Genomic DNA, 14,549 nt, shown 5'->3' on the forward strand with positions numbered 1-14,549 from the left:
TTAAACGTGTCGTTGCCAAAGATGTGAGAAAAGTGTTAATTAATTTGTGCTGTGTTAAAACTTGTTACTGCCCCTTGTGTTGTTGTGGGTGTTATTTATGTGGAATATGTAACAGCCTGTGTGCGTTTTGTTTATTGTTAATATAATTATATCCATTTATTATCACCTAAAACACATTTTACGTTTTACTCAGATGTTGTCTGTTGTTGTTGTAGGTTGTTCAGATGCACTGTAACTTGGAGTCAAATGAAGAAGGGACCAAAACTCATGTGAGTCACATAGTATTACAGCTCTGTACTTCAGTCAATTACGGCGGGTAAACATGAATTCAGCTGGATTTAATTTTGACTTTGTGATCTCCCCTCAGCTCTCTTTGTTTCTGAAGATGGATGACAAACTTCACAGGCAACTGAGCTGTGACATCCTTCCAAGTAAGTAGACAACAGCTGTATATTCAAGATAAGGATCACTTTATTCTGTGTTTTTCTTATCATTCACGAGTCCAATAAAAGCATGTAAGTAAGTAAGTAAAGTTTATTTAATATAGCACCTTTCACAGACAAAGTCACAAAGTGCTTCACAACAATAAAAGATCAAAATGAACCAAGCATGTTGTCTGTATGACTTCTGGAAATTTTCTGTGGCTCTCAGCCTCAAACTTACTTTAATTATTTAAAAAAAAAAAAAAAAAAAAAAATTCCCTCTGCAGTAAATAATTCATTTTTATGGACTATTTTCAGCCATAGATTTGGTGCACATGTGAGTAGGATGGTATGTGTATGTAATCAACTTGAAATGGCTCATTTATGTGTTTTTAACAGTGTTTTAACAATATTGGAGCTTGAAATGGACAGTACTTTTTTGTAGAAGCTAATTGTTGGTTTTGATCTTTTTGACAACACGAAAAATTTGAGGAATTCATCATACTTATAATAAAGACACCTGCAGATATATTTTTATTGGAGTTTTTTTCTGACTGAAATATTTTATGTGAAACTTTCAGGTGACACCTCCAAAGACCTTGCCAGTGAACTCGTTCACTACGCCTTCATAAATGAGGTAGATATAAAGGCTTCTTTCCTTTCCTCCTTGTTGAACAATAACTCACATTTTTCTTCACTGTTTCACATTTATAATAAAAAACAAAAAGGAACTTCTGTCGTACACGTGATGCAGCCAATTTCTAAACGCAGTATGTTCCTCATTCAGGAAATACTTTTCAAAATACATTTTAACCGTGTCTTGCGTGTTGTGCAGGAGGACAGCGAAAAGGTGGCGGGGTTCCTGGAGGACGCCATCAGCCGACACCGCGTCCGAGCGCTCGCCTCTGGGAACACACAGTAAGGGGAGGGTCACGACAGCGGCTGGCCACAGACGGAGGGGCCCGGGGGCGGTTGACCACACAGGTGGAGAAAAGGGAGAGGGCAGCAAGCAGCATCACACAGCCACGAACTAAAGGAGAGCTGGACCCAGCTGAGGATAAAAAAGAAAAAAAAAGAAAAAGGGGGACAAATACAGACGGATGCTGAGCCGTGTCAGTAAATTATCCCAGTGAGACGGAAGAACAAAGCCAGTGCTGAGAGACAAACTGAAGGCACCTCTGGTTGGTGGACCGGAGGCATCATGGCTGTGTCTAGCAACCCCACAGAGCAGCGGAAGATTGACAAACTCCCTGCCTTAAAGGGCTACCATGCCTTAACATATATTGACAACTTAGTTTTTCCACAATGCCACTATTGACAACAGATGTGTTTTCCTTACACACGCAGCAGCTGTGTTTTTTCAGAAGGACATTTTATTGCTCAAAACCTCATTTGCACTCCGATGCCCACTTTTATTGGTGATTATTTACCTTGAGTTGTAAACAAAATGATTTACCGAAGCCTCTCCCATCCAAGCCACAACATTGAGTTTATTACCGTTTTAGGAATTTATTATTCCGTCCTTCGTGCACTGTTAATACTCGTTCAGTTGATTTATTTATTTCTGTTTATAACTGTGAACAATAGGAGCATTGCACAAGCCTTTTTTTTTTTTTTTTTTTTTCCGCTTTATGTTTTTGACCTGCAAAGTAACACACGTCACTGCAGTCTTGGGTTAAAGGCGAGTTCTCGTACAGCTAAACACGTCGCGCCTAAATGTAGTGATGAGCAATGAGATGATGCCTCTCTTTTAGCCTGTAGTGCTCTTAAGGGTTTTCCCTGTGAACGTGTTGTGAAAGCCAAAGACTTGCAAAGTGCCTGATATGGCAATGTACTTTGGACAAAAAATACTGATGAAATGGCATCATACCCAACTTAGATATTTGGAATTTAGATCATTGAGGTTGACTTTAGTTTTAAAATTAAATAATTTCTTCCCATTTCTTTATCATGAGTCCACTAAGTCAGCCTTTGTGAATGTGAAGGTAAAGTTGAACCCTAATGCTCTCTGCTGCAGTCAATACTATTATGGAAAGAGCTGCAGCTTGTGTACTAAAATTTCAAATACATTAGCGTGTGATTTTTAAAGCATAATAAATGACAGGAGGTCTTGGGTATCTGATATTAAAATTTATAATACAAATTGCCATATTGTTAATAATATTACTGCTATACTTATTTTTGTTTTAGTTCCACAACCATATGAGGATTTTTTTTTCTGACAGTGAATTTGTTTTGTAAATAAGTCCAGAGGTCCTTTAAAGGCAAAATCTACCCAAATCATGCAATCATCAGTAATATATAATTAGTAATATTATGAATGGAAATGTAGACATTTCCATGAAGATTTCTGTGGGCTGCAGATGCTTAAACTTGATTTCTGATAGTAGACTGAAATGATTTTGCTTTGAACTTGTTCATTTCCCAGAACCACATCTACTGTACTTTTATTTCAGACAATATCAGTCTGAACTTTTGAATTGAATGCAATGCAGCCCACACAAACACAAGAATATAATATACAGTATAGTTTTGTCAGATTTATTTGTCAAGAACCCAGTCTTGGAATTGTAAAAAACATTTGGGTGGATTTTTCCTTAACAAAAACTAGACAGTTAAAAAAAAACACAATAGTGAATCTCTGGTTTGTCAGATTCACTCATCTCTGCTCCATTTGTTTTCTTGTCTATAAGGTTGCAGTTTCATAACACTTACACTAATGTACAGTCATTACTTCTCAGTGTGTCGCTGAAGACGGGAGCCCTGGATTCTCATAGACACTCACCTGCTATAGGCTGTGGTGTACATATTTGTTTGTGGCCATGAGATGGGTTTACTTTGGACACCATTTTAATGCAAAGCAGTGCCACGGTTGCTCTCATTTGATCTCATAAGCTGCATGTCTTAATAGCCTGCAACCATTCAAAACTTTGCATTTTGCCTTTGTCAGTCACAGCTCGGTTCCAGAGGGGACTTGACCAAGAAAATGAATGTTTAGACTGTGCAAGCATAAAATAAACATCCATATCAGTCTTATTTTATGTCAAAGGACTTTTTATCCCGTGATTCTGTTGAAAGAAACTTGCCTTTGGATGTGTTCTACTTAAACCTTTGTTAAATATTGTAGCTACTGCAATTACATACATGACAATAAACAAGATGTGACATTGTTTATGACTGAAATTATTAGGATTAATTTATTTACAGAATTAGCATTCACTGTTGATCATTATGCGTTCACTTCGACATATTCCAGTATACTCCATATTGAGTAAATGTTTCTGATAACATGAATACATTTAATTACAATGAATTCAACTAGCAACAGAGTCTTGTGGGTTCAGTATGCATATCAACTTTTTGCGCCCCATAAGTCATAACAGAAAAAATACTTTTAACAGTGTCTCATACAGTGCATCCGGAAAGTATTCACAACGCTTCACTTTTTACACATTTTGTTGTGTTATAGCCTTATTCCAAAATGAATTAAATTCATTTTTTTCCCTCAAAATTCTACACGCAATATCCCATAATGACAAAGTGAAAATAGTTTGTTTAAAATTTTTGCAAATCTATTAAAAATAAAGAATGAAAATATAACGCGTACATAAGTATTCACAGCCAATACTTTGTTGAAGCACCATTGGCAGAAATCACAGCCTCAAGTCTTTTTGAGTATGATGCTATAAGCTTGGCACCTATTCTTGGGCAGTTTCTCCCATTCTTCTTTGCAGGACCTCTCAAGCTCCATCAGGTTGGATGGGGGGCGTCGGTGCACAGCCATTTTCAGATCTCTCCAGAGATGTTCAATCGGGTTTAAGTCTGGGCTCTGGCTGGGCCTCTCAAAGACATTCACAGAGTTGTCCTGAAGCCACTCCTTTGTTATCTTGGCTGTGTGCTTCGGGTCGTTGTCCTGTTGGAAGATGAACCTTCGCCCCAGTCTGAGGTCCAGAGCGCTGTGGAGAAGGTTTTCATCAAGGATGTCTCTGTACATTGCTGCATTCATCTTTCCCTCCATCCTGACTAGTCTCCCAGTTCCTGCCGCTGAAAAACATGGAGGCCACTGTGCTCATTGGGACCTTCAATGCTGCAGACATTTTTCTGTACCCTTCCCCTGATCTGTGCCTCGATACAATCCTGTCTCGGAGGTCTACAGACAATTCTTTGGACTTCATGGCTTGGTTTGTGCTCTGACATGCACTGTCAACTGTGGGACCTTATATAGACGGTGTGTGTCTTTCCAAATCATGTCCAATCAACTAAATTTACCAGGTGGACTCCAATCAAGTTGTAGAAACATCTCAAGGATGATCAGTGGAAACAGGATGCACCGGAGCTCAATTTTGAGTGTAATGGCAAAGGCTGTGAATACTTATGTACATGTGATTATTATTTTTTTTTTTTTTCATTTTTGATTTTTAATAGATTTGCAAAAATTTAATTTTTTTTATTTCATGTTGTCATTATGGGGTATTGTGTGTAGAATTTTGAGGGAAAAAATGAATTTAATCCATTTTGGAATAAGGCTGTAATATAACAAAATGTGGAAAAAGTGAAGCGCTGTGAATACTTTCCGGATGCACTGTATATACATTATTAGAAAAGATCGACATAAAATAAGAAATCATAATTGGCAGAAGACCAAAATGACGTGTTGGACCATTAGAGGCAAATATTATCAGCCTGAGGCAAATTTTATACTAGAGGTTTGAAGTGAGGAAGAGACTTTAATTTAGCAATGAAAAAACAAAAAAGTGAAATGAAAGATTGGGGCTGTACGTAGATGCAACCTCTGCTTTGAAATTTACCGCTATGAATAAATGCATTGCAGACACAAACAATTATTCATTTATAAGTGCTGGTATCACAACCAAATCTGTGAGCTTCTTTCATCACAGCAATGGAAATTTCCCTATCTAAGGTTCACAATTTATGGTTATAAACCTATGTTATAAACACAGGTACCATCACACACACGTTATTTAATTAAAAAAAAAAAAAAAAAAATCTAATACATACAAGACATTAGTAGAGATAATATAAATTGTATTATTATTTAGGTCACATAAGTTGATAGGTCAGACAAATATTTGTAACATCTTTTACTACGAAAGGTTCACGGATGAATGGTCGTAATCCTCCCTGTCATCGCGAGGATTCGATCTATCGCGATACTTTTCATCAAACGCTGCGAAGTCTCGCGAGTGTTGCGGCGTGCGGGGGCCTCTCCAAGAAAGTGTGCTTCATGGCGGTTACGGAGACTGCGGTAAATATATTTCCTGTTAACGAGGCAAATTCACATTTTCAGCCGTAGTGGTCGTTGAGTAAATACCACGGGACGCTTCATAACATTTGATTGCGCGAGATATCCCCGTAACTCGACAGTGTATTGCGTTGGAGGGGGAGGGAGGGAGGGAGCGGGCAAATACGGTTTTGCTTCACGCGCCACGGCAACGAATGCTAACATCAGGTAGCAACAAAGACCGCTAGCAGGCCTTGTTAATCAAATGGTGTTTCGTTTAGCGATTTTTTTGTTGTTGTTTGTTTTGTTTTTAAAGGTCATCGAGGTGAAGTAAGGATAGACCGAAGTCATATTAGAAAATTACTCGGCTAAGGTTTAACTTTGAGCCCGATGCTACCGATTTACTTTAAATAACGTGTAAATTTGAAAACCACCTTTTTTTTTTAAGCATCTGCGCGCGCATCACGTAAAATCCAAAGGCGCTAAAATTAGCTGGAAGGAAGAAGAGGAGGGGGCCTGGCTAAATAACAAGATATCACTGTAAAATGATGCAAGCTGCCTGTTTTTTTTAAATATATATATATATATATATTTATTTATTGCTAGTCTGAAGGCATTTTTTATTTTCCCTAGAATTTGTTGAATTGTTAAAGCTTCCCCGTCAGTGCTCTTCCCCTCGGGGGCTTTCCTGCCTCAGTCTGGTGGACCCAGCGATTAGCGGGGTTGCGTAGGTAAGGAGTTCGTCCGGTCCCACCTGGTTTAAATCCGGGTGTATGTCCTGTGTATGGTTAGCCCTTTGTTTGATGATAAACCTGTGACTTCTGATAGCAATGTAGGAAATTGTTGTTACTTTGGGTAAAAAAAAAAAGATAGCTGTGTATGTAAAGCACGTTCAGGCAGGTGCTTGTGCTCCAAATTCTCGTGTCTCGTGTGTTGTTGTTTTTTTGTTTTGGTTTGTTTTTGTTTTTTTTAAATTAATTGCGACTTCTGAATTTGCAGGGAGGTGAAGCTCTGACGATGGAGAATGGACAGGGCACGGGCTCCAAGCTTGGCCTGCCGCCTCTCACCCCGGAGCAGCAGGAGGCTCTTCAGAGGGTAGGAAAACCAAGACCGTGTCGGCTTGAATGTACCTTTAGTGATGTTATTACAGGATTCACACTATAAAATAAAAAAATAAAAATTTGCATTTGTATATGCAGTTAAGTCGAGTCTATAGTCTTTCTTCTTTTCCCTTTTTTTTTCCCCTGGAAAAGTACTTAATTCTTCCCTGTGTATGCGTGTTAAAAGGTTTTAATCGGCTGTATATTTGTAGACATGTCCATGCTGAAGACCGGGTAGAAAAAGTAACAATGTGGGTAGATGAAAAGATAGGCCATTACACATGTTTAATTTCATTTCTTCCAAGTCTGCCTGTAATTCACTCACCAGTAGTTTCTAGAAGTTGATTAAGGTTGTCATTTGACCTACTGTATGCAGATGGGGATATACTCTTTAAATAATCTGATGTCTTGCGTGCATGCATATGTACTGTTACGATATTTGTCAAAGTAAAAATGCCATCACAAGTGCAAATTCATCTGAGGACTTTTAAAAAGTAATTGCTTTTCTCCTTTCTCAGGCAAAGAAGTATGCCATGGAACAAAGCATTAAGAGTGTGTTGGTGAAGCAGACCATTGCCCATCAGCAGCAACAGCTCACCAACCTGCAGGTGAGATGTGCTGAACTTTTGGGTATCCCGCCAAACAAAAAAAGTTTGTAATGCGTGCATCATTTGTGAGTCTTGACTCTAGACAGAATCCTTTTAGCCTTTTTATGCATTAGGATCTCAGGCATCTCTCGTGTCAGAAATCAGTTTGGCTTAGCTCTTTTGGAAGTGTTACTCCCTTCTTCCAGAACACATGTTTAGACCATGTGTAGCCCTTGCTTTTCCCTCTGCTCTTTTTCAGATGGAGAAGATCGTCGTGAAGGCTTTGGTTATCATGTTAAATGCATTGCACTTTTAAAGGGGGCTTGCTTATGTTTATTGCTGTGTGGTGATTTGTTATTTAGACAAGCGAGGTAAATCCTCACATTGTATATTGTTTAGAGGGAGGGTCTGAATATAGTGCTAGTCTAACCGCTTCTGTCTATCTAGCAAAGCAATGACCTTTTTGAAAAAGCAAAGCTAAGGGATATCTAACCTACTTTTCAGCACTTTTTTCATCTTTACTGTCTTTCAGATGGCAGCAGTGACAATGGGCTTTGGAGATCCTCTCTCACCTTTACAATCGGTCAATAGATTATTACATTTTTTTTCTGTGCGCATACCCAATGGAAATGGACTGTTACCCTTCTTTTACTGGTTGCGTTAGCAACAATCCCTGCCTTTTTGTCTAACTAAAAAAAAAAAAAATGCATATTTTATAAGAAAAATGGCTTTCTATAGCTAGTGTACCAGAGACTATGTCTGCAATCCTATGAGATGAATCACTGCACTTATTTTCTTGCTAGAGTTGCTATAGCATAATTTGCTTAATTATTTTTTTAACAAGAAGATAGCAAAAGGCATTTTACCCATTTACAGGCTCTTAGAAGAATTTATAAAGGGTTTACAAATGTGAGAAAAGTCACGTCTCTTTGAAAAATATGCATTTGCTTGTTTTAAAAAAATTAATAAAAAACCAGAAAGCTATTGGCATGGGACAAAAGAGGGATAGCAATCCCTTTAATGGACCAAAATGAGAGAACTGCTGGGACAGGGATCTTTTTGGCCATCTCAAAGTCAAGTTTTTTTTCTGTGAATGAGTCATCTTCCCACCATGTTATGAATTAGGAAATTGTTAGTTTTTGTCGGTGATACAATACAATTGACTTAAGCAGACTGACTTAAAGGCATCAGTAAAACATAGAAACTCTGATTAAGCCACCCCTCACCTTAGCCTTGAGAAGAAAGTTTGAAATGCTTTCATCAAGACTTTGTATGGATTTCGTTTGAACTCCACGATTACTTTTTTTTTTTTTTACCTTACTTGCATCCCCGGAACTACAGGTCAGTTACTGAAGCCAAATATTTGTGAGGGCTGTGCATGTCAATCACTTCAGTGTGTTTTCCTCCATATGTCTGTTCAGTAGTAACAGAATAGAGGCCATATTGTAATTACCACCGCTGACATCAGTGTTTTATAACAGTTATACTTGTTAGTATTTTTTCACATAGTTGTGTCAATTAATTACACTATCCCATTATTACCCTATTTACTTGTTCAGACCCCCTAACTTGGAATTGGCCTCTAACAATTTTTGGGGAAAGCAAGCACAGTAGAGAGTACACATTTATTATTTGTGTGTGTGTGTGTGTTTTTTTTTTGTCTTCCTTTCTTTTGCTCTCTAATGCTTATTATGTGTCATTTTCCCTGGTTGGCAGGTGGCAGCTCAGCGGCAACGTGCTCTAGCGATCATGTGTCGGGTGTATGTGGGTTCCATATACTATGAGCTCGGTGAGGACACCATCAGACAGGCCTTTGCCCCTTTCGGCCCAATCAAGAGTATTGACATGTCTTGGGATTCGGTTACAATGAAACACAAGGTCAGTGTCATTTAGCAAGTTTTATACTCTGCTCTCCCACTTTGATTTTAGATGAAGATTAGCCAGGTCTTCCGTGTTTGCAGATGTTCTGTTATTCTTGAATTTTGTCTGACCGTGCAGGGGTTTGCGTTTGTGGAGTATGATGTGCCAGAGGCTGCTCAGCTGGCTCTGGAGCAGATGAACTCAGTCATGTTGGGGGGGCGAAACATTAAGGTAAGTTGTCCAGAAGTATGTATCTCTGGAGGTCTTAAGAACAAATGGAATCAATTTTAACTTTCTATATTTTTGTTTTGTTTTTGTTCTGGGTTGATAAACTTTGGAATTCCTTCTTCATATTTACTATTACATCAGTTTGTATTTTTTTTTTTTTTTTAAATCAACTCCTTGGTTGTTACTCACGATTTGTGAAATTTCTCATATGTTGCATGTCAGTCTCTTAAAATATGTAAACATTCATTTCTCTCCTTGTTTGCTTGTGTGTCTGTTGGTTTCCAGGTGCGTGTCGTATGCATGTATGTACATCTGGGTGTGTGCTTTGTGTGCTGTCTGGGTTGTGTGTTGTGCTTCCACGATGTCCTCAAGGCTTGTTTTAGTGACCGATTCCAGTGGGATGCCCAGCGGCACGTGGCGTCGCTCTGTGTCCATGATGTGCTGATGATGGGCTGCGCCTGGTTGGTGTTGCTTGGCCGCCCCATCTGTAGTACAGATCCCAGTCCCACTTAGATACTCGTCTTACATAGGGAGCTCAATTCTTTTCCAAATCAGAAATGACCGTCAGAGTGCGTAGCCATAATACAAAACATTTAGTGCGTTCCCCTCTCGGTGTTGCGACCAGCTCAGTTAGTCACACTCTGCAAAAAATTGGGGGATTTCAAATAAATTCTTAGATCCTGTAGGTTGCAGCAGCAGCAGTGTACGATTGAAAGAATAGTTAGGACCACATACATAGTTTTTTTTACTCGGATTGAGAGCGGATAATAGTCAATTGTCAGATTTATGTTGGTGCTCAGTTTACAGACATCCTTCGGTCGGGCTGACTTTGAATTTGTAGTCACTAAAATGAGAAAGCTCTATAAAGTGTAAGAATTGTCAGCCGTGTACTGATTTGGTTCTTCACCTTGCTAATTATTAGCTTATTTCTTGTCCTCGATAGCTTGGTACTTTGTACCTGTTGGCCAGGATGCCGATGATAGACGATAGGGCTTTTTCAAATTTCAGACTCACTCTGTCAGGTCTATCAGGTAAAGAAGGTAGTAGGGACATGCACTGATCAGAGGACAGCTTGACTGTCGAAGTTGGGCGGCTTTGACTGAACTTGGTGGCTGCCGAAAGTTAGTGCTTCAGGGACAGAGAGCTTTGCGGTAGTGCGTTCACAGATGGTGCAAAACACCCCTTACTCAGTAGCCTTGCTGGTGTGATCTGTACTATAGGTTGGGCGGCCAAGTAACATCGGTCAGGCGCAACCCATCATTGACCAACTGGCTGAGGAGGCGCGCGCCTTTAACCGGATCTACGTGGCGTCAGTCCACCCTGACCTGTCAGATGATGACATCAAGAGTGTGTTTGAGGCCTTTGGAAGGATCAAGTCTTGCACGTTAGCCAGAGACCCCACCACAGGGCGACACAGAGGCTTTGGCTTCATCGGTGAGCTTGAGGGCTCTCATTCGCTCGTGCTCTTGTGTTGCCTTTGCTCTGCTACTAACTACTTTTTTTATTCCCTTGCAGAGTATGAAAAGCCTCAGTCAGCCCTGGACGCTGTGTCTTCTATGAACCTCTTTGACCTGGGGGGTCAGTACCTACGGGTGGGCAAAGCAGTGACTCCGCCCATGCCCTTACTGACCCCCACGACCCCAGGTGGTCTGCCGCCTGCTGCAGCCGTGGCTGCAGCGGCAGCCACCGCTAAGATAACGGCCCAGGCAAGTATGAATCCCTTCCAAAGGGATTTAATGGCCTTCCAGGTAAATATAACCCAGATCTAGCTAGCTATGACACCAGCACAGATAACATAGACTTCTTACTCATGTGACTGGGAGAAGGCCACTTTTGTAGAAGTCATATAAAACAGTAGTTGACCTGACACAGTGTCAGATTAGTAGCCCTGAAATATGAGACATTTTGGTCATCTTTTTTATCCGGTGTAATATTTTCAAAACACTTAACAGCCTATGCACATATTGAAAGATTTAATTTCCTTTTCTATTCTATACATAGTAACATAATTAAAGCTCCTCCCATTCACTGATTGGGAAGCTAAGACCCTTCTTTCTTAGCGCAGACAAATAGACAGCTATATTTCAGTGTGAACAGTCACAATGAATGTTCAGGTTTTTTTTTAATTTTATTTTTTATTGTAGAATTCTTCATGATTAAAAAGTTTCTTATCATCCCTGCTATATAAATATGACTTTCTAGGAAGGGTCAACGATTCTGTTATCTTTACTGACATCTTGTAGCCTTGATACTCACTGAAGCGAGGCGTGGTTGAGCTCACTCTTTGCCATGCTGTGTGATCGTTGACTGTGCTGCCTTGTGCTGTGTTCTGTGTGTTTCCCTTACCTAATGTCTTCGGCCCCCCTCTCTTAAGGAGGCTGTAGCCGGCGCATCAGTCTTGGGGGCCTTAGCTGCGCCCCAACTTCTCAGTCAGCAAATGGGAATACCTCAGGCTGTTATGGCTGCCCAGGCACCGGGGGTCATCACAGGTATGCTCCAAAACACGAGAGAGGGTGCTCAGGTTTTTTTTTTTTTTTTTTTTTAAAGCAGGATTTAGATAAACCTTTAATAGTACTTTGTGGTGCCATTCTAAAATGGTCAGCGTGACATATATTGACCTCTTTCGTTAAAACAGTTTTGTTGCTTTTAATGGTAAGTTTTCTTGCGTTTTCTTATGAATAACACTTTTGCAAATATAATTTATGTTTGTTTTCCCCGGGGAAAGTTGTACATCATAAACGTTGACCGAAGAAATGATATAGATCTATTACCTTTGATGACCAGATATGCCAGAGTTTAAGTGCATAGTTTGCTAAACCTCACAACAGTTGCAGCACTGACTTTAATGATTTGGAGTTGTTGGCCTAAGAATTGTCTTTCTGACAAATTTTTACCAAAGTATCAAATACATTTTTAATGAAAATCAGGACTGGGTGAAAATTGAACCCTCTATGTGGAGGTATTAAGCTGTAAGAGTTTATCTTAATGGACCCCCCTGTTAGGTGGATTTAAGGCTCCTTTAAGGATGGATTAAGTGGATTAAATTGGAAGGTGTTAAATTGTTAAATATTTCCAACCTGACATCCCTGAATTCAGACGATGGATTTTGTGGTACAAATTTCAATGAATGAGGAACTCCGTTTACATAAATCATTATTATAGTATTTTTGGGATTAGTTTAGTGCAGTTTCCCTGAGGACTTGGTCCTGTTAATATTTTGTTTTCAGTCGCAGCACATAATGACTCTTTAGTTAGTATCAACTTGCGACCATTTAAACAACTGCATCGTGATTATATTTTACCCTCAATGACAATGATACACCAACTGCACAAATGGCAACGGCCTTGTTCTTTTTCAGTTTTGACCTTCAAGCGAATATGTGTATCTTTGTGCAGTCAGTGTAACTGACTTCATGTCTACCTTCCCTGAAAAGGTGTGACTCCAGTGCGTCCTCCCATACCAGTGCTTCCCCAGGTTGGTCTTGTGAACCCCGTGCTCGCATCACCGCCAGTCCTGTCGAATCAAGTCGGTGGCTCCAACCAACAAGAGAAGAAAGAGGAGAAAGAAGAGATGCTGCAGGATGGCACCGGGCAGGAGATGTTGAGTGACCAAGAGCACATGAGCATCTCGGGCAGCAGTGCCAGGCATATGGTGATGCAGAAACTGCTCCGGAAATCAGAGGTGACATATGTGGTTGTATCAATGGACGACTTATTTACTCATTTTACCATGAAAATCATTTGCACTCATTGGATCCTTGTCTCGGTTCTGTCCAGTCCACGGTGATGGTGCTTCGAAACATGGTTGGTCCGGAGGACATTGACGACGACCTGGAGGGTGAGGTGACGGAGGAGTGCGGGAAGTTTGGCTCCGTCAACAGAGTCATCATATACCAGGAAAAGCAAGGAGAAGAGGAGGATGCAGATATCATCGTCAAAATCTTTGTAGAGTTTTCCATGGCCGCAGAGATGAACAAAGCTATTCAGGCTCTGAATGACCGCTGGTTCGGGGGTCGCAAAGTTGTGGCAGAAGTTTATGACCAAGACCGTTTCAACAGCAGTGACCTCTCTGCGTAAAATGTCTGAAATGGTTCACCAGCACCCATCCCCATACCTGTTGCTCGAACTCACTTCAGCCACAGTCACTGCAGCTAAAGATGCGGGCCTCTGAAACCTGTAATTATTATTATCATTATTTTAAAATTTTTTTTTTTTTTTTAAAGTGCTGTTGATATCAATGTTACAAGCTCCATTTGGGGGATTCATTCAAAAATATTCCTGTGTCTGATTTGTTTTGCTTTGTGACCTGTGAAGACTCCCTTTTGGTGCAAGTTTCAAATTTTTGTAATCCAATCTTGTACGACATTTAGTTTTTCCCGCTCCAACTCTGTTTATTTACTTTCATTAAATTTCTGGGACATGTAAACACTTTATTCTTTCTATAATTAAAAGGTATTGTTTGTCCACGAACATTTGTGATGCAAATTTTTTTATGAAGGGTTTTGAATGAAGAAGCCTAATGAAGTATTTGTACACAAAGTAGCCTATGTGTAGAAAATTAAAAACTTAAAGCACGTCTTTGTACAGTGTGTAAACACCTGATAAAACACATTACAGTGTAATAATCCTTGTCTTGAAGTTCACATATTATCTTTAAAGTCTTGGTTTGGCAGCAAACACCGGATGAGTCTTCTTTCAACTCTGCAGTAGCACCGTTATCAAAGTTTCCCTTTCCGGTTAATCTTTGTAAATTGCATCATCTGTGAAACAGCAAAGCAACAATAGAAATCAGCCAAATCTGAATTAATTCACTTTAGTGCTCAACAACACTTGATCGGGAAAACACAATATACTTATTGGTATAATATGAATGCTAATGTGTTGCCAACAAAAAGTGGTATTACTGGTGCACTAGAAATATAGGGTCAACGTTATTTGAAGCATGCTTAAGAAAATTACATACATAGATATACTTGATCTTGCAAGGGGACATTTTTTTTGTTACAACAGCATGGGAGATGTGGCAAAAGCAATAAAAATGACAATAGAGGTAGCAGAGGTATAACTATAAAAAAAAAATTAAAAATGCACAGTGTATACAAATAAAATA

The 14,549-nt window shown here is 39.6% G+C and overlaps 2 protein-coding genes across 7 annotated transcripts in view; both read left to right on the top strand.

The window, feature by feature from the left end:
* Window positions 1-3,592, top strand: part of nrbp2b (nuclear receptor binding protein 2b) — a 40,793-nt gene extending 37,201 nt beyond the window's left edge. Inside the window, exons 15-18 of the mRNA XM_069696384.1 lie at window positions 216-269; window positions 368-431; window positions 1,004-1,059; window positions 1,258-3,592. Of these exons, the coding sequence (XP_069552485.1) occupies window positions 216-269; window positions 368-431; window positions 1,004-1,059; window positions 1,258-1,344 (261 nt within the window). The 3' untranslated portion in view covers window positions 1,345-3,592. The remainder of the gene's footprint in view (window positions 1-215; window positions 270-367; window positions 432-1,003; window positions 1,060-1,257) is intronic.
* A 2,021-nt stretch (window positions 3,593-5,613) lies between these two features.
* LOC138619715 (poly(U)-binding-splicing factor PUF60-like) lies at window positions 5,614-13,909 on the top strand. 6 transcript variants are annotated; one of them, XM_069696395.1, is made up of 12 exons: window positions 5,614-5,688; window positions 6,298-6,395; window positions 6,664-6,759; window positions 7,283-7,372; window positions 7,884-7,934; window positions 9,068-9,229; window positions 9,350-9,442; window positions 10,660-10,873; window positions 10,955-11,187; window positions 11,814-11,928; window positions 12,874-13,121; window positions 13,217-13,909. In XM_069696395.1, exons 3-12 carry the CDS (start codon window positions 6,682-6,684, stop codon window positions 13,514-13,516), a joined length of 1,584 nt encoding a protein of 527 aa, XP_069552496.1. In that variant the 5' UTR covers window positions 5,614-5,688; window positions 6,298-6,395; window positions 6,664-6,681; the 3' UTR covers window positions 13,517-13,909. The 6 variants fall into 6 exon arrangements, with proteins under 6 accessions (XP_069552496.1, XP_069552494.1, XP_069552495.1 ...); XM_069696396.1 differs by having other exon boundaries at window positions 5,670-5,746; XM_069696393.1 differs by lacking the exon at window positions 6,298-6,395 and having other exon boundaries at window positions 5,623-5,688.
* Window positions 13,910-14,549: the final 640 nt, after the last annotated feature.

The sequence above is a fragment of the Brachyistius frenatus genome, unplaced genomic scaffold, assembly GCF_029030835.1.
Source record: "Brachyistius frenatus isolate BFR_SWC_R1_liver_20210118 unplaced genomic scaffold, ASM2903083v1 Contig_21, whole genome shotgun sequence".
NCBI lineage: Eukaryota > Metazoa > Chordata > Actinopteri > Embiotocidae > Brachyistius > Brachyistius frenatus.